Source organism: Scleropages formosus, chromosome 23 (assembly GCF_900964775.1).
Source record: "Scleropages formosus chromosome 23, fSclFor1.1, whole genome shotgun sequence".
In the NCBI taxonomy this organism is placed as follows: Eukaryota; Metazoa; Chordata; class Actinopteri; order Osteoglossiformes; family Osteoglossidae; genus Scleropages; species Scleropages formosus.
In genome coordinates, this window is record NC_041828.1 from 910,342 (window position 1) to 930,936 (window position 20,595).

The 20,595-nt window shown below is 54.8% G+C and overlaps 1 protein-coding gene across 1 annotated transcript; it reads left to right on the forward strand.

Annotated features, from left to right (window-relative positions):
• Positions 1–1,862: 1,862 nt before the first annotated feature.
• Positions 1,863–20,222, forward strand: sdc3 (syndecan 3). Its single transcript, XM_029248440.1, has 5 exons — positions 1,863–2,267; positions 15,081–15,192; positions 16,352–17,268; positions 17,503–17,734; positions 18,530–20,222. Exons 1-5 carry the CDS (start codon positions 2,214–2,216, stop codon positions 18,694–18,696), a joined length of 1,482 nt encoding a protein of 493 aa, XP_029104273.1. The 5' UTR covers positions 1,863–2,213; the 3' UTR covers positions 18,697–20,222.
• The last annotated feature ends 373 nt before the right edge of the window (positions 20,223–20,595 follow it).

Consider the following 20,595-nt stretch of genomic DNA (forward strand, 5'->3'; position numbering starts at 1 on the left):
TATTGTTTCACTTTAATGCATCATTATTTCATTTGACACGTGGAATACCCTGTTTACTCCAGGTACAGTACGGGTTCATCAGTCAGTGTCTCACTGTTGAGCTCCACCGGGAAGCGCTGTACGCTGCCGTCCTCAGAGTCGCTGTCCCTTTTCTGTTGGACGAATGAGGGCGAGACAACGAGAAGAATGAGGAGGAGGAGGAGGTGTGAGAAAGAAAGAGATGAGTGATGAATGACACAAATTAGTGTAACAGACCTCTCAACACATTTGGTTGGGGGGGCTTTTTCTTCCTAAAGGGAGGGTGTGTGACCCCAGGTGGGCAACAGTGACGATGACCTCCGTTGGTCTCGAGGCCCGATGAGCTCATCGGATGCCGGCCGAACGCCCCGTGTGGGCCATCGTCACGGTATCCAGGTGATGCGCAGGTTCCACAGGCCTCGCAAGTCCAGGTACCTGTGTATGTGGGGGGGGCAGTGGACACCGCAGAGACCGAGGCGCATTTCCTCATCGCAGCGGCAAGCGGGCCTTTTTCCAGAACCGTCACCGAGCCAACAAAACGCGTTTCCAGTTGCTGTTCTCCTGCCCGCATCACACACGTCGAGCGGAAGCGTTTACCGTGCGAAGGAGAGTGAGATCAGAGTATAAATAGTGCAGCGCGTGTAAATTGTTATTTACTGCACGTGAATCAGTTCGACCCCTCCTTGAACCGCCACCATAACGTGGTGGAGGGGTTCGAGTGCCTGAATGATCCTCGAATAGGGTGAGGAGCTCAGTCACCCGGGAGGGGCTCGGAGTAGAGCCGCTGCTCCTCCGCATCGAGAGGAGCCAGTTGAGGTGGTTCGGGCATCTGTTCCGGATGCCTCCTGGACGCCTCCCTGGGGAGGTGTTCCGGGCTTGTCCCACTGGGAGAAGGCCTCGGGGCAGACCCAGGACACGTTGGAGAGACTATGTCTCCCGGCTGGCCTGGGAACGCCTTGGGGTTCCCCCAGAGGAGCTGGAGGAGGCGTGCGGGGAGACGGAAGCCTGGGGGGGGCTCTGCTCGGACCGCTGCCCCCGCGACCCGGTCCCGGATAAGCGGAGGAAGATGGATGGATGGATGGATGGATGGATGGATGGAACCAGTTGGATTCGAACCCTCAACCGGCTCCTTCTCCTGGACACACGTGGCTTCGGGACTCCCTGGCCGGGCTCTCATCTCTCTTAGTTACACTGATTAATACACAGTTACACTGATGGACACCAGCAAGTGCTTGTGTGCCCAATAAAACGTCATTCTCAAGAAATCTGTATAATATTCATGTATTTCATACCATAAATATAGACAATTTTGTTAAGGTTAAATTTTGTACAAAGGTAGACCTTTTGCCACTTTACATTAGTTTCCATCTCTCCTAAAGGTCTCCGAGACGCGGGTTCAGCATCTCCTCCCGCAATGACCTTGTGTCCCGCCTTTACGTCGCTCACTTTGAGTGTTAAACCTCATCTAATCGCGGCTCCAGAGCGGAAAGATCCTGCCTCCGCTCCGCTCCGCTCCGCTCGCCTTGGGGGGGGGGGGATGGCTGAGCCTCTAACCCTAACCTTAACCCTAACCCGCGATGTGTGAGGGTCAGCTGTATTTTGTCTGCCTACAGAACTGACAGGTCGTCGCCTGCCGATGCCGAGGCTCCTTCAGCCAGGAGGGGGGATGCGGCGGGGGCGGCGGCTCGCGAAACAGCGCGCGGGCTGCAGGGGGCATCGTCGTCCGCGTGCTGGAGCTTTGCGGAGCGCCGTGTACCACGGGCTGGGCAACGGAGCCGCGCGGCATTTCCTGTGCGGGGGGGGTGTGGAGGAGGAGGAGGAGGAGGAGGAGGAGGAGCAGCGGGCGAGCGAGCGACAGCCTTGGATCGAACGGGCGCACGGGCGATCTCGAGAGAGAGAGAGAGAGAAGAGGGGGGAGCGGATGAGGTCCCGCGTCTCTCGAGCCCCCGCCGGACGCCTGTGGTTCCGAGTCTTAGAGAATAAAGAGGAAGGCGGCGAGAAGGGAGCGCGCAGGCTCGCGCAGCGCGGGGACTGAGAGCGCGGTCGCAGGGACGCATGGTGCACGGGCGAGCGCGCGACCCAGGTGGAGAGTGAAGGCGACGAACGACATCATCCGCGTGAATCACGCGCTTCCACACCGCGAGCAGGACACAAAGCGCTGTGCGTCGTGAACGAGCGCGGCGGGGACGAGCATCATGAGGCTGCGCTACTGGATGGCCCTGGCGGCGCTGCTGGGGGGCCTCGCCGTGGTAAGATCCCGCTCCATCCATTGTGTGTGTGTGTGTGTGTGTGTGTGTCGTCGGCGGCGGCGGGCGCGTGCCGCTCCGCTCGGATACATTCACTGAATGATTCAGTGTAACATTGTGATCCAGCGCCGCTGCCTACTGGTGTGTGTTGTGCGCCGATCCGTCGTGTTGCAGCTGTGTGTGTGTGTGTGTGTGTGTGTGTGTGTGTGTGTGTTATGCTGACGGCAGCGCGGGTCTCCATGGGGGACCATGTGCTCCTTGTTAATTGAGGACACGGAGGCTCTTCTCGATCTGCCGCTGGAAACCGCGCACGAGCGACCCATATTCCCTTAACTACCAAGTGTGTGTGTGCGTGTGTGCGTGTGTGTGTGTGTGTGAGAGAGACCTTCGTATTTCAATGTCTGGCTGCAGGAATCGGAAACACACATCAGATCTCATGTGTCTCTGTCGCTGAGGCACACACACTCCTGTCTCTCGCAGACACACACTCCGTCCTCTGTGCTCCCACTGTTGTGTTGATGCCAGAGTGGCAGAGACACAATTAGTGCGTTTCCTCCAATTAAGTCCTAATTACAGGCTTTGTTACATTTCTGTTTGTCGCAGCCCCCCGTAACCGAGACATCACACACACACACGCGCGCGCGCGCGCGCGGTTGAGGAGGCCGTGGCCGAGGCCGAGCCGAGGTGTCAGTCTGGAGGTGTTTGTCGGCCCGACTGGGGGTTGTGTGGGAAGGTAGCGGGAGCAGCGGAGCGGGGGGGGGCGGGGTGCTGGGGGGAGGGGCGGGGCCGTGCCAGAGCAAAGGGGGTGACGTCATTGTAATTCACGGGCAAGACGACAAGTTGTGTGCTGGGAAGGGCATTTCTGCTGGACCTGTGTGCTCCAAGTGAGGTCCCCGGGCAGGTAGTACACCGATAATACACCGGTAATACACCATCAATATTCGGGACACCTGGATGCTGGAGGCGCTGAACACGTCTTTATGTGAGTGTGTTCCTCCAGGGGAACATCCTCCTGTGTGATCTTTGTACGTGTGTGTATTCGCTCTGAGCCCTTCGGCTGCTACATTTTGGTCAGTGTCTCCGAGTGTGTGTGTGTGTGTGTGTGTGTGTGTGTGTGTGTGTGATGTCCTGCATGACTCACTGGGGATGGATGCCCAATTGTGATACGTGCAGATGAGACATGATTGATCCGGGCTGTTTTTGTCACGATGCCCCTCAGTTATGCGTGGGTTCGAGCAGCCCCACCCCCCCCTTCCCAGTGTGAATGAATCCAGTCCCCCCCCCACAGTTTATCCAGTCCAGTGTCCCAGGTACTCTGCCTGTCCATGCGCATACCAGCACATTTAAGGGTGTGTGTGCTGATCAATAATCAATAGACAGGAGGAGAGCCAGTGCCCCCCCACCCCACTCTGCTGAGCACTGCATTCTGATTGTGAGCAGTGGGGGTATGGGAATGGGGTCAGTGCCATGTGTCCCCCCCCTCGCTGTGGGCAGAAGTGGCCACATGTAGCTCTGTGCCTGGAGCTGTGTTTGTGTGTGTGTGTGTGTGTGTGTGTGTGTGTGTGTGTGTGTGCGTGCGTGAGAGAGATGTGAGCTCGAAGGCGTGATCTCCAGCTGGTTTGTCCTGAATCGCAGTTTTGTGCTGCATCTCGGAGGACAAAGGCAGCCACAGAGGGAGCGGACAGAGGGATGGAGGGACAGAGGCAGTTTATGGAATGTGTGGCGAGACACACTCAAGCACACACACACACACGCGCGCACGCACACACACACACAGGAGTGGACAAAGACACTTTGTGAGATACTGACTCGCTGTCCACTCTGGGACCTCTGATCTCTAATGGAGACACGCAGGAAATGAAGCCCACGTCAACACAGTCCAGGAACATACACATCTCTGACTGAGACTGCAAACACACACACTCACACACTGCGATCACTGTAGATGATGTGGGACTTTGTAACAGTTACAGATATAAAGGAAGGTGAGGAAGGAGGTGCTCCGGTTGCACCCAGTGAGATGCGAGAAAGGTGTGTGTGTGTGTGTGTGTGTGTGTGTGTGTGTGGGTGGGGGTGGGGAGCTATGGACGTGTGTGTTGATCAGAGGAAAGGTGGAGGGGTGAGGAGCAGAGCGGGGAGGTGCTGGTGAGCAGGGAACAGCCGGGAGGGGAATTAAAGTGGCACAGCTGCTAGGGTGACACCCCCCCCCCATACCTGCACTGTGCGGTGGTCGCCATGGAAACCAGTGGGAGCTGCTGCTGCTATGACAGCTAAATGAGGAGCTCTTCCCTCTCCTTGGCTCCCCAGTCACCCTACAGTGCGGCGCGGCCGTCGCCACGGCAGCACAACACACATCATTAGGATGGTGCTTAGGGCTGGGTGGGGGGGATCCCCCAGGATGGGCTCTGCTGAGCTGCCTGCGTTCGGGGCCGGGGGCCGGCCGGCTCGCACCTTAGACAGCGAGCCCACCAGGAGGATCATGGGTAACGATGGAGAGGAACGAGGCCTCGCGGTGGGTGACGTGGTCCGGCCGGATGCCGGAGCCGCGACTCCAGTACCGAAGGCCGGTAGGGTGGGCGGGGCCCTCGGCGCGGGTTCGAGTGCCAGCGTGGAGCTGTCGAGGAAACGCTGCGCGTTTCCATCCCTCAGCAGGACTAAAACAGGACACTTAATTACAGAGGAGCTGTGGGTGGGGTTCCTGAGGAGCAGCGCCAGGCCGCAGCGCAAGTCCGCGTCGTGTGTGTGTGTGTGTGTGTGTGTCTGTATGTGTATGTCTATGAGTGAGTGATGCCCAAACCCTCAGGGTCAGAGTTCAGCATCAGCTTGGCAGTCTGAAGCCACTGGAGAGACTTGCTGGCCTACTTCTCTGGTACTGAGTGGTGGCTGACACACACACACACACACACACACACACACACACACACACACACACACACACACACGCTCACTCAGCACACATTCTCTCCATGTTGGAGTTGTGTTGAAGCTCCAGTTTTGGCCTCTCTGTGTTTTCGCTCCGCAGGGTCACACAGCTCAGTCCCAACAGAGATCACCTGCTTGTCATTTGGTCTTCTGGAGGAGGAATGTGTGTGTGTGTGTGTGTGTGTGTGTGTGTGTGTGTGAGAGAGAGAGAGAAAAATCCACCCCACATTGGTGGCAATGACCACCCACTCATCTCTGATTATCTGCTGCTGCTAATGAGCATCACACTCCTAGACCGGGTTCGAGAGAACAGTAAACAGTATCCCTCCCCACCCCCACCCCTGCTGCTGTCCCCTTGTCCTCTTTCCCTGTTCCCTTCCACCACCCCACTCCCTCATCTCCATGCGGTGTCTGTGTACACCCCCCACTTCCTGTTCCCCCGTTCGCTTCCTGGGCCAGTTTCCTCCCTCCCTCCCGAGTGTGTGTGTGTGTGTGTGCGTGTGTGTTCGTGTTTGTGTGTGTTGGGCAGCTGTTCTGGCTGTGAGCTCACTGACCTCCTGGAGTTAATTAGGTTAATGAGGCGACTGTGACGATGGAACCTGAGCTCCTCTCAGCAGGATCACAGCTTGGAACCATCAGAGGGCACCAAGGGGGTCTGGGGGCGGAGTCAGGGCATCCAGTGGGCAGGGGTGGGTTGGAGGGTAATGGGGGGGTGCTAGTGGGCTCTATCAGCGATGGGAGTTTGTACAGTAGTGTGTGAACCCTGACAGGTCACATGGGTGTGATTTACTCTGCATTCACCATAGCGGTCGCTCCTATTACTGCTCTCTTGTAGGGTACGAGTGGCAGCTTCCCGGTTACAGCAGCTGGCTGTTATAGGGTTTTGTGTGTGAGGAAACCAAAAGACACTGTAAACCCGGTAGAAATATTAATAGCATCACCCTTTGAGATCTAAGGGAAATCTGTGTGATGAAGGGACTTCCTGTGTGGGGGGGGGGGGCTGGTGAATAATTTAGTCACGGAGGTGGAGGGATTGTGGGTCAGGGTGTTTCTCGTGCCCTGTCATGTCGCTTCTCGCTGTGGACACCCCTCCTGTGAGCTCTGCCTCTCGCACCTTGTTCCTCTTCTTTATTTACATTAGTTCCCCCCGCCCCCACCCCCACTCACACCCCCAGACAGGAGGCTCTAACCTCTCCGCAGTCCGGAATGTTCCGGACACTTCAGATTTGTGTACATTGCTGGAAGCCCCGCCCCCTTTTGTCCGTTCTGTCTCTTGTCTCCGTTTTGGTTGTTTTGCCTGTTGTTCTTCTGTCTGCGCCTCTGAGGCCCTGCGATGCATTGTGGGTATCAACCCCCTGCGGTTTGCGCTCTCGCCCCACACAACCCACCCATTCGACCCTTTTCTCCCACTTGTGGCTTTTGTGGTGCTTTAATTCAGGCTCCTGCCGGTACAGCATGGGTTTCAGGCCCTTTCAGCTCCCATTCAGAGGGATGTGTCCTGCTCCTTCATCTGAGATGAGGGGACACTCCAGCAGAGGGGCTCTGAGGACATTTCCCTCCCTCTCTCACTCACACACACAAGAGAAAGTCGCTTGTTGGCTGAGATTATACATAATCCAGAACAGTTTGGAATGAAAGATTAAGTATCTGTCACCTGCAGAAACAAAAGCGCTCCGGGACAGCAGATTGTGTGTGTGTGTGTGTGTGTTTGTGTGTGTGTGCGTGCGTGCGTGCGTGCGCAGTCGCCATGGATGTGGCTATGTATAAGTTTGCATCCAGGAAGAAGGAAATTTAGGAGGGTGTGGAGCCTCCCTCAGTGGAGCAGAGAACTTCTGAAGACAGGACACCCCCAACCCCTCCACCCCGGCCCCCTTGGGCCAGAGATCAGTGTGTTGGGTGGGCAGGGTCAGATCTAGGGTGACCCAGAGCCACATGCCTTCTCCACTCCAGTTTGAACCCCCCCCGTTCTGCTCGTCCCTGGAGCCCTTGGGGCCCCTTACTTCCTGAAATCAGTTAAGCAGCTCGGGGTTCATTCCCCCCTTATATTTCAAGTTGCTGTGGGTAAAGAGCTTAGAGGGGTCCGAAAACAAGCTGGTCAGGAGATTATCGGGGAACTGAGGCAGAGAGGCTGCGGAGCGGTGGGTGGAGCTCCCTCTCCTCTCCTGCAGGGGGCGTGGCCTCTTAAAAGCTGCCCTAAACCACCGTGACCCTAATCCTGCAGATGCGCTGAGCGTAACGTGACACTGAGACGCACTCATCTGCCAAACTGGCCCGGTTCTACCGCCGTGCTCCTCACGCCGGGGTCAGAGACCGAACTCTAGGCTGCCGGACGACGAAGGAGTCGAGAACTGGCTCGTAACAGAAGGGTGTGTCGAGTGTGACGAGCACCGTTCCCGTTACGCACGTGTCAGAGCTGACGCATTTTGGTTTACCTTCTTCGTAGAGAGAGCGGGGTTGTTCACCTCGCCGCTGAGTCGCTGCGCACACTGGATCCTTCGTGCTACGAACACGAACGCGCCCGGGGCCGGGAGTCTGTTCATAACTCAGTTTGTTTGTAACTCCGATGCCACGGTCAGTAAAACGGACACTATTCGGTGTTTAGGTTCCATCAAAATCCCGACAACCCTAAAATACTTTTGACATACTTCCACCTAGGAAAACTAGTTTCAAACAACTGGAAATAAAAATGTCTCCTTAAACTCCTGTTAGACACTTATTGTTCACCAGTTAATACTGTAAACATCATGTGGTCGTTGATCATCGACACTCAGCACCACCGGACAGGAGCTGTAAACAGCAGGTACAGGTCACAGAGTGGTTCAGGCTGCTGCTTTTGGACCTAAAGGTCGCAGGTTCGAATCCCACTTCCAGCTGTAGTACCCTTGAGCAGGGTACTTACCCTACCTTACTCCGGTAAAAAAAAAAAAAAAACCCAGCTGTATAAATGGGCACGTAACTAAGTAACGTCACGCTGCAAGTCGCTTTGCACAAGAACGTCAGCTGAGTAAATGTAAACGCTGTGGAAGTGAGTTGCGTTAAGGTGGTCCCCCACTCCTACCCCCATTGGGTGCTCTTTACCGCCCTCTGTCTCCTTGGAGGGCAAACACAGGTCGTAAAGGAAAGGACTAAAAGGAATACATGGGGAAATGGGGTTTCTCGCAGCGTTCCGATGGCTCTTTTCGGCCGCGCGAAGCCCGCGCTCGGGTGCCCGCTAATGCGATGGCGCCGAGGGCCATCTCCTCTCGCCCGTCTCCTCTCGCTCGGCGGCAGCTGCCGATTGCATTAAGGCCGACAGGAGCTCGTTGAGAGTGGCCCCTAATGAGACTGAGCCAAGATTGAGTTTCAACAAGCTGATTAGATTTCCGTCCCTCCCGAAAATAGTGCTTCCTCAGGGGACGGGCAGGTCCGCTGGACTCGGCTCGGCTCGCCGCGTCTCCTTCTGCATCTTTGCCCCCTGTCCTTCACCTGCTTCCTCTTCATCTGGACCTGCCTGGGGAGCGTGTGCGGCGTTTCGGCCGACTGCTCTGTCCGTGCGTTCGTTTGTGCGTGCGTGCGTGCGTGCGTGTGTGTGTCCCAACAGCATTAAAAACACCCGCTGCTCCTACGCTCGCATTGTACCACGGTATGTGGTCAACCGCTGTTTTCGACCAGCCAGCATGGTGAGCTACGGGTGGACATTGGCTCCATCCCATCAGGTGATCGTGGTAGAGGTGTGTATCATCAAATTAGAGCGCGATGAGGGTGTTTTCTCCTTTCGTGCCGGACACGGAGGGGTTCTGGTTTCGTCCAATCAGGGAACGTGTTACGTTTGCACACCGCTGCTTGTCCAATGAGGATACTTTGCAGTGTTGTTTGCAAAGGCCTCAGGTGCAGTGTGTGTGTGTGTGTGTGTGTGTGTGTGTGTGTGTGTGTGTGTCCACTGTGGCTCTCCAGTGGTGCTTTCTGGCACTTTGAGGGATGTTCCTCTCATACCTGAGACTGTGAAGTTCATGTGAACCCCGCGGCCCAGGTGTGTATGTGGAACCGCGGCTCTCACACACTCCCACACACACTCCGGCCCTCTCTCGCACACTCAAGCACACGCTCTCATGGTGTCACGCCTGCATTCTTGAGCCTTTTCGACAAGTTCCTTAGGAACATGAGAAAAGCTGGAGCCTCCAGGAGGCCTGAGAGAAGGAAGAAAGAGGCCATTGAGTGGAGCTGGCACACACGCGCACACACACACACGCACACACACACACACACACACACACACACACACACACTTCAGTGCCCTTGTTTACTTGCGTATGTTTCACGTTGACTTAATACACTGCACCCTACCTTGGAAACATGGGCAAAATGATAAAAATTAATTAATTACATTAATTTTTGCAATTTTGCAATGCCAGAAGTGTGGGAACATCTCCAAAAAATTTGCGCAGTTTATTCCAAAAATGTCCCCACAAGATGTGGAGAGACATAGATGTATTTACATACATATTCATATTCCCACGTGTGTGTGTGTGCGTCTGCGTCAAGCGCTGAATGTCACTGCAGTGCAGAGTAGGAGTTCAGCCACTTCTGGACGCGAAGAAGCTCACGATTAATAATTCAGACGTGTTGCTCTCGTGGGAGCCCAACATGGCCTGTTCGTCGAACAAGCTCCGCCTCCTCCCACCCGGTGGAGGCACCGCAAAGCTGTTGCGTGGAGGGGCCAGGCTGCGATTGGGCCATGGGAGGGGAGGGCCCCATCAAGGGCAGCCCTTGCTGGAGGTCATTCTCTTGTGTGGGCAGCAGACACAGAAATTCTTTTTTGAGGGAAAGGGTGGGGCAAGTGGGCGGAGTCAACACGCGTGACGTGTGCTTCAGGTGGTCATGAAAAACGTGGGGTTGGGGTTCCACAGCGAGGAGAACCAAGGCCGAGCAGAGCCAGTGAGGAGGAGACTGGTGAGAACTCTGTGTGTGTGCGTGATCCGTCCTCTCCATATGTGCGTGTGATGCAAGAGCAGCGTCGGTATTTAATACAGATGGATTGTGGGCGCTGGTTTCGCACGGGATTCTGGGAAAGTGGGATTAGTGTCGGGTACCATGGAAACAGCTGCTAGAAATATCGAAATATATGGAGTGGATTTTGATATTTGCCGATTAAAGGTCACGTTTGCAGTTTTTTTTTTTTTTCTTTTGTTGCCCTGAAGCCCAAAACGAAGACAAATGAAATCGGACCGTTTCCGTGTTTATTAACAGTCTGCACCTTGGAACCGCCAAGTGAAAAACAGGAGCAATGCTTCAGAAAAAAATTTAAAGAGTGGAACGAATGGGTTGGACCAGAGAGAGATCAGCCTTGAGTCTCCGGACACATCTGTGTGTGGTGACCGACCGCTGATGGACGTCCTCCCTCAGGTCATTCCAAAGCTCTTCCGTGGCCCTGAACAGGACACTCAAAGACTCAACTCCATCCTGTCCTTCAGCCACTGTACGGTCGCTTTGGGTCACTGTCGTGTTGAAAGGTGAACCTTCTTCTCATTTTCAATTCCGCACCCGAGGCCCGGAGGTTTTCTCCAGCAACGATCCTGTATTTCGTACCATCTGTCGTCCCTCCTACCCTGACCAGTGCCCCAATCCCAGCCGAAGAGAAGCAGCCCCACAGCAGGATGCTGCCACCGCCGCTCTTGCTGCAGGAATGAATGCTCTGCTTTGGATGGCAAGATGTTGTTGTGGGTTTGTGCCAGACGGACTGTGTTCTCCATTCCAGCCAAAAGTTCTTTTCACAAGGTACTTCTTAGCAAAACATAATCAAGGCCCGATGAGGCTTTTTTTAAGGAGCGTTTTTTTTCTTGCCGCACTCCCATACAGGCGAGATCCGTGAAGCCGCTGCAATATTGTCGTGTCGTCCACACGATGACCAGTCTTTCTCATGACGCTCCGCAGCACCTTCGGAGTTGCCGTCGGCCTCTCGGCGCCCTCAGTCTCCCGGTCCCGAGGGACGTCGGGTCTCGGCAAGGTGTGGATGGTGCCATCCGTTTCCAGTTTGTGATGATGGTCTCGATGGGGTTCCATGGAACACAAATCTTTTGACATCTTTCTGTACTCAACTCCTCGCTGGAGTCTTTGCACAACTTTGTCTCCAAGTTCTTTGAAAGCACCTTTCCTTTCCTCCGCTGTGGATTCTTTGCTTTGAAATGCACTTGCAAGCAGTAGAATCCTCTAGAAAGAGCCCCTTTTATTGTGAACTAATATCAAAATCACCACCGCTCATCATGCGGGGGAGGAAGTTGGTTTGTAGTGTCGTCTGTAAGGCGACTCGACGCCCCGGGCAACTTTACAAACGCAGGTGTGAGGGGGGTGTTCGCCTACCCTGGCGAGGTACTTTACCGTTGAAATGTTCATTAATGTTCACTGATGTGGGTCTCTGAAGATGCAAATGGAACAAGGCGTATTGTTTGCTTTCGTTTTTGTTTTCCGTGTCATACTAGGGAAAGGTGAGGGGTTTGAAAGGGCGTCGGGACCTTCGGTACCCACTGTAGTTACCAGCACGTTCTATAGCATATGTAAGGGCACGGGGTCCATAAGTGGTGCATCAAATGAGAAATATCAGTGTAGCATTTTCGAATGAGTAAATGATGTTGACATATTGCACTGAATCGGTAAACACACTGGTCAGGTGAACATGATGGCTCCGTACCCCGGCGTTCATCTGCGAAAACCCCCGGGGGTAGGGGAGGGTGGGGAGGGGCGGTGAGCTTTGGGTGGGGAGCAGCGGTGCAGGACAGGTGGCTGTGGGGTCCATGACGTTTGGTGAGGAAAATGCCACTGGGTTCTGTTCACCATGCAAACGGTCCACATGTGGTCCTCACCTCACCGCAGCTTCTCATGGAGTTTTACTTTATGTATTTTATGTATAAAGTGCTTCATGTGCACAGAGCTCAGCTGTAAATTCACAGAGCACAAAACAGAGACTGTGAATGGGTGAGCACTCATTCCTCACATCATCGTCAAGGTTTGACCATTTCTCACTCGTCAACCGTTTGACCACGTGAGAGAAACACAGCGAGAGGACTTGGGGTCCGGACAGTGGAAATGATCTCTCAGACCGTGAGAGTCACGGTCACCTCTGTTTCTGTTAAAAGTTGACTTTCGTTGGACCGTCTCACAGAGGCTTCCCTGGTGTGTGTTGTGTGTTCCGGCCCCTTCGCTGGCGGTGTGCTCCTGTGTCGTCGGTCCAGTTTTCCATATGGTCTCACACACGTCCTCGTGCTCCACCGCGTGACCCATTTGCTTGTGATCCGGCCAACAGTGATCCTTAATCGTGTCACACGGTAAATTAACACTCCGCACGGCACGGCAGTCTCCCTTCAGAGACGCGCACTTCCTCCTCAGGTGAGATGCACGCACGCACATCGGAGACGACGCCGATGAGTCATCTAACCCATCACGGATGGTGTAGAGCCGAGCCTCGCATCGCAACCATGGATGCCGGTGGCGCGCTGTGCGTCTCTGCAGCGAGTCGTGATCCACTCGCAGACTGGAGCCCTCGTCCTGTGTCCCTGCGCTGGAGGGGTCGAGCTGGGCTAGAGGACGTGTCCATGTTGAAGGACTGTGATCGCGGTCGCGTTCCGTTCCGCACGGCTCCTTCTTTCTGAGCCCTGCTGTAAACACACTGTACAAACGAACACCTCTGCACTGGTATTTCGGAAGCATATTTGTTTATTCACGTACTGGTCCAACACAGAGCCCAGTGTGTGAGTGAGGAGAGGACATGTATTTTAGTTTTGTGTGTGTGTGTGTGTGTGTGTGTGTTATACTCTGATGAGCAGGGGTTTGATATTTTTTATTTTTTTTGTGTACTGTGTGTGTTTTATATTTTGTGTAGAGACCGGTTGTGTGCATGTGATGCTTTTTTGCGCTTTTCACTCGTGTCAGAATCGACGGCAGGGGAGCAAGTCGCGGGGGTCCCACTGGGGCGGTAGCCAAAGAAGGTGGGGAGTGCCACTCGACAGGGCTGTGGCCCAGTGTGTCTTCTAAACTCTGCACACATACTGTCCTTTGTTCAGTGTGTGTGTGTGTGTGTGTGTGTGTGTGTGTGTGCGCGCGCGCACGGTCTGTGTGTTTACATTTCCTCTCAGCCTGGATGTTCGGCTCTCAACATCCTGTAAATTATGTATTAATTTAATTTATTTATCTCTCAGACTCTCTGACCCTGACTGGCTGAGAAGCATAGAAATTGTACATGAAAAGCAGGTAAAAGACAGTGTCAGGATGGTTAAGAAGATGGTGAACAGCAGTAATGCCTTTTTTCCGAGTCGCTGTCGTCACCCAGGGGGCACCGCGTGCCGCGACATCGAGCGGAGAGAACTGTCACATTAACGGATGGAGCCCTTGAGCGCAGTAAAAACACACACGGTATGTTTACCATGCTCTACTGTAGCTCAACACCGGGTCTGTTCCTCCGAGGCCCCAGTTTTATGATTTGCAGCTGAACTGCGTGGAAACCCACGGTTGCCCATGGCAACTGCCTGCCTCCACCGCAGTCTCGGATGCGTGCGGCTCTCTCCTTGCCTGCAGCTCTAGACGAACGATTCGAACAAAAGAAGGCTCTGAGACGAGGTGCTGACCGGCACGTGGGGGGCGGGCTACGATCTCGGTGCTCCCTGGTCAAGGGGGACACACACCTGAAGGTGAAGATGGACCACAGAGAGGTTCTGACCTCCACAGCTGGAGATGCAGAAATCCAGATCTGCTCTTTGGGATTTTTCACTCTTCATTCATACCTTTCGGTATCGTCGCTGCACCGCAGAGGACCGGCGCAGTTTCATCCCTTTGTCCTGCCGCTGTGAGAAGCGTCGGCTTCACGTGCGCGCGTTGGGGTGTGGCTGCTTTGTGGGGGACAGAAGCCCCCGCAGTTCTTGTACCGCAGAACGTAGATTTGCCACTTTGTGGTGTGAATGGAGAAAGGACTGGTGTGGTAGTGGAAGCGTGTGTTCGGCGGAATCCAGCAAATGATATTCCAGCCTTTTGCAGGATGTAATTGGCAATTTATCAGCATTTCGAAGAATGCCATTGGTCCCTGGACGGGTCTTTCCCCTGCTTAATGTCGCAATTTGCATGACCACACCCTCTCGTGTTTCACCGGTCGCATTTGCATGTCGACACAAGTCGAGGTCCGAAAGTGCAAACCTTCGTGTGGTGGCAGGAATAATGCCGCACGTGGTTGCTATGACAACAGCTCATTCTGACGAAATGCTTTCTAAGAACACGCTTTTCGCTGAACGTGACAGCCAGTGGATTAAACAGTCTTATAACTACAAAATTAGTCGATGCATTTGTTTTGAGAACTTCCTTGATTTCACGAGCGTACAAACGAACCTGCTGTTTGCGAACATGTCGAATTTTATTTGTATGTTTATAATTTTGCACTGGTCAGTCTTTACTGACAGAAGAGACTGTCAGTATCAGAATATTTCTATGTTCATTGTAGTGGCTGTCAGTTATAGTAGTTTGTTTTTGCTCATGTGTTGTTACATATCATCACGATATATAAAGCAAGAACTCCGCCGTGAGCAGTTTGGGTTTGCGTTAACGCTTAATTTACATGTATTCATCTAGCAAAGACGTTTCTCGAGAGTGACGTATATGTCGTAGAGAACACAGCGAGTGCATCACGTCACCAGAGGAAGAGACTGGAGGCAGACGAGTGATTCCCTGCAGTTAACATGTCGCCACATTCCGCCGTATGAACCAGTGTCCATCACACGAGTAGCTGCACAAAGGTTTTAAAAACCATCATTCATTGAGATGAACAGGAATAAACAGCTCAGATCCTTTTTTTCTATCAAAAGGACTCTTGATTCTGGTAAACAGTAAAATATGAAGCCCTTGTTGTGAAGTATGACTCCCATCGCTGTTCTCTTACAGGGTCAAAGGTCATCATCCTTCCTGGAAAAAGGGACACCCACAGACCTCGAAGGGTCCGGCAATGATGAGTTCTTTGATGACGAAGACCTCTTCTCAGGCTCTGGGTCTGGCTGTAAGTCTGTGTGTGTGTGCGTGTGCGCGCGTGTCCCTATCTGAATGAGTGTGTTTAAGCGATTGGTGGACCTGATCTCAGCAGTTCTAACCTCTCCGCAGTTGCCCCACACACAGACACACGCACACACACACACACACGCGCGCGCGCGCTCCTGTTCCGTGTCTCTTACACACAGCAGTTGCCCACACCCGGGTTCCTCCTGTGATTTTGTGATCTTATTTGCCGTAATCTGATTACGGAGTGCGGCTCGGCCGGCCGGGCCTGCAGCAGTCGGTCCTTTTTGAACCCGGAGACGTTGTCTGTCCATCGCATTGCATTCGCTCTTAGTGGTTCTGGTTTGGGGCAGGAAGATCTTCCGCGGAACCCGACGTTACCATATCGGTGGGAGGTTCTCGCACTCCTTCCGCAGTAATGTGATGGGATTCAGCCCCCCACCACTCTGGGGGCCGCTCTAATAGTCTCGCGCCAGTCGGAACAGGGCACTTCCTCCGCCTCCCGGTTGCCGCAGGGGTGGGGTGGAGCTCGGAGTGTCTGGTGGGATGGACCGGCTGTGGGAAGGCCCCTGGAGTCGGGCGTTGATCCACTTTGCGCTGATCCGTCGAATCCCGTTCCCACTGCGCTGAAGGTCGACGCCCCGCAGCCTGCAAAGCCAGGGAATAAAACCTACAGCCATCGTCTGCAACACACCGAGTTCAAACCCTCAACAAGCCCAGGGCAGAGCAGCCAAAAGCCTCCTTTCCCCTTTTGCCCTTTTTAGCCCCGTCGGCCACAGGAAGCATCAGCCGGCGTCCAGTCAACGCGCCGCACGCGGTCTGCTTGGTGGGAACACGCCGTGTGTTTGTCTCGCCAAAACACCCTCTGGATATGTGTGGAGGGTCTGCGTGAAACTGTCGTGTGAATACAAACAGCGAGTGTTTCTTCATCCTCGCCCCGTTTGGGTCGGACCGACCGCTCAGCTCCCAATTCCTTTCCTCTGCCCCCCCTCCCCCCCCCGAGCCGTCCTGTGTCGGTCCATTGTGGTGTAACGCCCCGGCACTGGTGCGTGTGGCTGCAGGGGCCTCGGCGCTAATTATACGCTGTGTTTTTATATGGACACACACCACGTGCGCTCATTTGTGGTGAAGTTCCCGTGTTTAATGTCCGTGTCTCTCTTAAGTCCCAGAGACGGAAGCAAGACCCACAGGAGCCAGCGTGTCCTTCACTACGGAGGAGCCCCCATCCCTGTCCACTACCCAGGCTACGTCCCCCGCACCCTCAGCCCCACCCGCAGCCGAGCCCAGCGGCACGCCCGGCTGGGACAGCTCTTTGGGGAGGGAGAGCGAGTGGAAGGGAGTGGGCTCTGTGGAGAAGGAGAGCGAAAGAGAGCGGGAGAAAGAGAGGGAGCGAGAAAGAGAGAGAGAGCGAGAGAGAGAGCGGGAGGAGAGAGAAAGAGAGAGAGAGCGGGAGATGGAGAGAGAAAGAGAGAGAGAGCGGGAGATGGAGCGAGAGAGAGAGCGAGAAAGAGAGCGAGAGAGGGAGATGGAGAGAGAGAGGGTGAGGGAGATGGAGAGAGAGAGGGAGATGGAGAGAGAGAGGGAGAGGGAGATGGAGAGAGAGAGGGAGAGAGAGAGGAAGCGTATAAGAATCCCTCTAGTCACAGATTCTCCGAGACCCCCTGCTGCTGTTCCCATGGCGACGACCAGTTTTGCCACGACTCCCGTGCAAACCACGGTGTCTTCCAGCGGGGCGGATGACTTGAGCTCCACCACCGAGGACGACGAGATGTTCATCCCCATGGATTCCACGGAGCCGGTTGCTGCCGCCGGCCCAGTTGAGTCCAGCACAGAGAGTGTCCCGCTCCCTACGGCCGCCCCGCCCACTGCACCGGCCCCGACTCCCGCCCCCAGCACCGCCGCCACAACGGTCGTCACCAATGTCCCCACCACTTTATTGCCGCCCGCCCCCTCCTCGACCGCTCCTAGAGTCACGCCTCCGAGCACCGCCCCGGCACGGCCGCGGCGTCCCAAGACCACACCTGCCAAGGCCACACCCCCTCCACCCAGAACACGCCCTCAGTTGACCTCTACAGCGCAGGTGAGCTCGGGCCCGCGTTATTAGCGCAGGCGGAGCCGTTCCCAGACCATGGTGAACAAGTTGGATTTTGCTGAGGAAACTAAGGATAACACCGTAATCGTTAGGGTTAGGGTTAAGATTAAGGGTCGAATTCATGAGCACCTTCAAAGCGTCTTGAACGGAATCATGAGGTGGAGTAATAAATATTAATAAGTTTGTCTGTCTTCTCTCCCTCGCAATTGGCTCCGCCCTCAGCCTCGTACCCCGGACCAGGGAGTCAACAACGAGGTTGGAGGCACCGGCCCCAGCGGTGATTTTGAAATCAGGGAAGACGACGGTCGCCAGAGCAACGAAGTGGCGCCGGGTGCGAAGGGCATGGGCGACAAGGGGATAGAGCCCGACCTCATAGGCAACACGGTGGACTCGGGGAGCTCCGCAGCACAACTCCCGCAGAAGAACATTCTGGAGAGAAAGGAGGTCCTCATAGGTAAGAGGCCTTCAGACGGACACACGCGCACAAAAGAGAGGCTTGAATGAAGTGCACAGGCTGCTCATGTTACCATCAGTCAACACACAAATTTAGGATGGAAACATTTTGCGCATTTTTTAATTACATTTTCTTCACTTTCCAAACTTTATGCTTGTTTCTGAGTGAACGTGGCGTGCATTTACTCTCCAGGCTGGTAGATGGCGCTAAAGAGACCCAGACAGGGCAGAGTGTTTACGGCCCCCGTCTGGTGCTCCCGAGTGTCGGCGATCAGTAAGAGGATGGGGAACGTTAACCATGTTTATGGGATCAATCAGGCACTGGCACTTGGTGCGCCTGTACTTGTACCATGTTTTAGGCTCTCGGGTGTTTGTCAGATGCCTTCGGAGCCTGAGGTGTCTGCTTTCTCTGCTGGGTCACTGACGCCCCTCTCTCTTGTCCACTCCAGCTGTCCTCGTAGGCGGGGTGGTCGGCATGGTTTTCGCAGACTTCCTGGTCATAGGTAACAGGCAGGACGAGGGGCGGGGCTTAGCGTGTACATGACAGCGGCCACCTAGCGCATAGTATCGAATCCTTGTCGGGGTCGTAGTCAGAAAGACTCCCGGTAGCCGGACCCTCCCCATCGCGTGCGTTTGCGTGCGTCCGAGCGCGTGTGTGTGTGTGTGTGTGTGTGTGTGTGTCTGCGGTGCTCTTCCTCTAGCGGCTCTGTGAGTGCAGTGTAGTGCCGCATGGCGTAGCGCGTGCGCCACGCGGCGTGTGTAACGTCCCTCCTTGTCCGTCTCTGTCCACGTGCAGCGGTGATCGTGGGGGGGGTGGTGGGCGCCCTCTTTGCCGCCTTCCTCGTCATGCTGCTCGTGTACCGGATGAAGAAGAAGGACGAGGGCAGCTACACGCTGGAGGAGCCCAAGCAGGCCACCGTCACCTATCAGAAGCCGGACAAACAGGAGGAGTTCTACGCGTAACGGCGAGGGCCCACCCCCCGCCGAGCACCTGGCCCCGCCTCCCAGTCCCCCCCCCCCCCGCCCCCGGCTCCCCACTGCCCGCCGTCCCTCTGAGAGTGCCTACAGGATCTCTGCACGGACTCAGAACTTTCTTTTCAACGGCAAGAAAAACGGAAGAAAGAAAACTGTTAAGATGAAAAAAGTCACAATGACCAAACACACACACACACACAAAATACATCTTTTTTAAGTCAATGTTGTTATTAGTAGTATAATTATTGTTCTATATGATTCTATGATAATTTTGTACAAAATTCTTGCTCCTACATGTGGCGGAACACCGCTGGTCTCTCGTGCTGCCAAATGAGTGCAGCCTCCGGGAGAGGGGGAGGGGGGCGGCGACACTGATTTCTCACACGCACACACACACACACACCTTTTTGTTGTCCAGGTGCTATAGGAGCTGGTCCAGCAATCACAGGGTGTGTGTGTGTATGTGTGTTATGGAAAGGGATCAACAGGTAGCAGCGCCGCCACCACACACACACACACACACACACACACACACGCACACACACACACGCAACTGCTATAACACACAGTTGTACACACCCAAACACACTGCTCGCTCCTTCGAATCCCTCCGCTTCGCGCTGCACACCTGAGCCACACGCAGGTACGAGTCTCACGGGAGTCGTCGGTAATAAGAGGAAACGCCCCTCCGTGCGTGCGTGTGTTTGTGTGTGCGCGCGCGCCACGGTCGGAGTCCTGGCCCGCGCGCTTAAACCCCCCCCGGGCCGTTCTGCTCGGAGAGCTCGGAGCGGTTCTGTCCGAGATTCGACCCGGAGCAGCAATAGCGAAGGGCGTATTCGCACTCATTGGGTAATCGCGCCTAACGGAGCCGCACCATTGGCCCACCTTCCATGAATATTCATGAGCGTAGCCAGAGACCAGAAGTGCTGCGGCAGCTACCGGGTCTCAAACAGCAATAGGAGCGACTGCGGAGCCTGCGGCGACGCGAACGCTCGGGGACGTCCCCGACGGGGGGTCTGCCAGCGGACCCATTCGAGGCCCGATCCGTACGCAGTGGGTCTGTTCCGGAAGGTTCTACGTGTCTATGGTTAGAATTCCTACAGAGGGCTGAGCCCAAAGCATTCCCGGGTGTCCTGGGGCGACGTTCCCTGCGTGGGACGACTGCTGCCTCACCTGTGCCACGTGAAGGATAAAGAGTAGTAGTAATAATAATAATTAATAATAATAATCGGTAATATATCAGTATGAAATGAAGGAAACGTGAGAGAATAATATAACTGGAGGAGTTTATATTGTTGTGCGTTAAAGTTTTATCGATGTAAATATCTTCTTTTCCTTTCTCATGTGCTGTTTCTCTTCTGCACTGTGTCCCACCGGAGCCGGAGGCTCTCGGCTCTTTCCGGGGTGAAAGTTTGGCCCCGCCCCCGACGCACATCCTGTACACACACTCTGAAGAGTGTGTGTGTGTGTGTGTGTGTGTCTGTCTCTCTATATATACACATATACGCGCACACACACACACACTCTCTCTCTCTCTCTCTCTCTCTCTCTCTCTCTCTCTCTCTCGGGGCGTCTTTTCGTTTAATCACTGCAGAAGAGATCCATATCGGCATCTCTCCATTTCCGTCGTTTAAGTGCTGCATTTACGTTTTGTCACTTGAAAGCACAAAGTGCTCAGTGCTTCCGCAGTGATGTTTCCGGCTTGGACGCCGACGTCGGCTCCGCCTTCGCGGGGGGCAGGGCCTGGCCTGGCTTCGCCCCCACACCCTGCTGCGGGCTGCGAGTAACACTTTTCTTCATAGTAAAAATAAAGATTGTAACAATATGCGCAGCGGTACGTTTGTACTCGTAACTTGTGGCGAAAAGCACGATCGCGCTCGGTACTGC

Coding starts and splice junctions, on each gene's coding strand:
- sdc3 (XM_029248440.1), top strand. CDS start 2,214: ATGAGGCTGCGCTACTGGATGGCCCTGGCGGCGCTGCTGGGGGGCCTC. Junction 2,268..15,080: donor TGCTGGGGGGCCTCGCCGTG/GTAAGATCCCGC, acceptor GTTCTCTTACAG/GGTCAAAGGTCATCATCCTT. Junction 17,735..18,529: donor GAGAAAGGAGGTCCTCATAG/GTAAGAGGCCTT, acceptor GTCCACGTGCAG/CGGTGATCGTGGGGGGGGTG.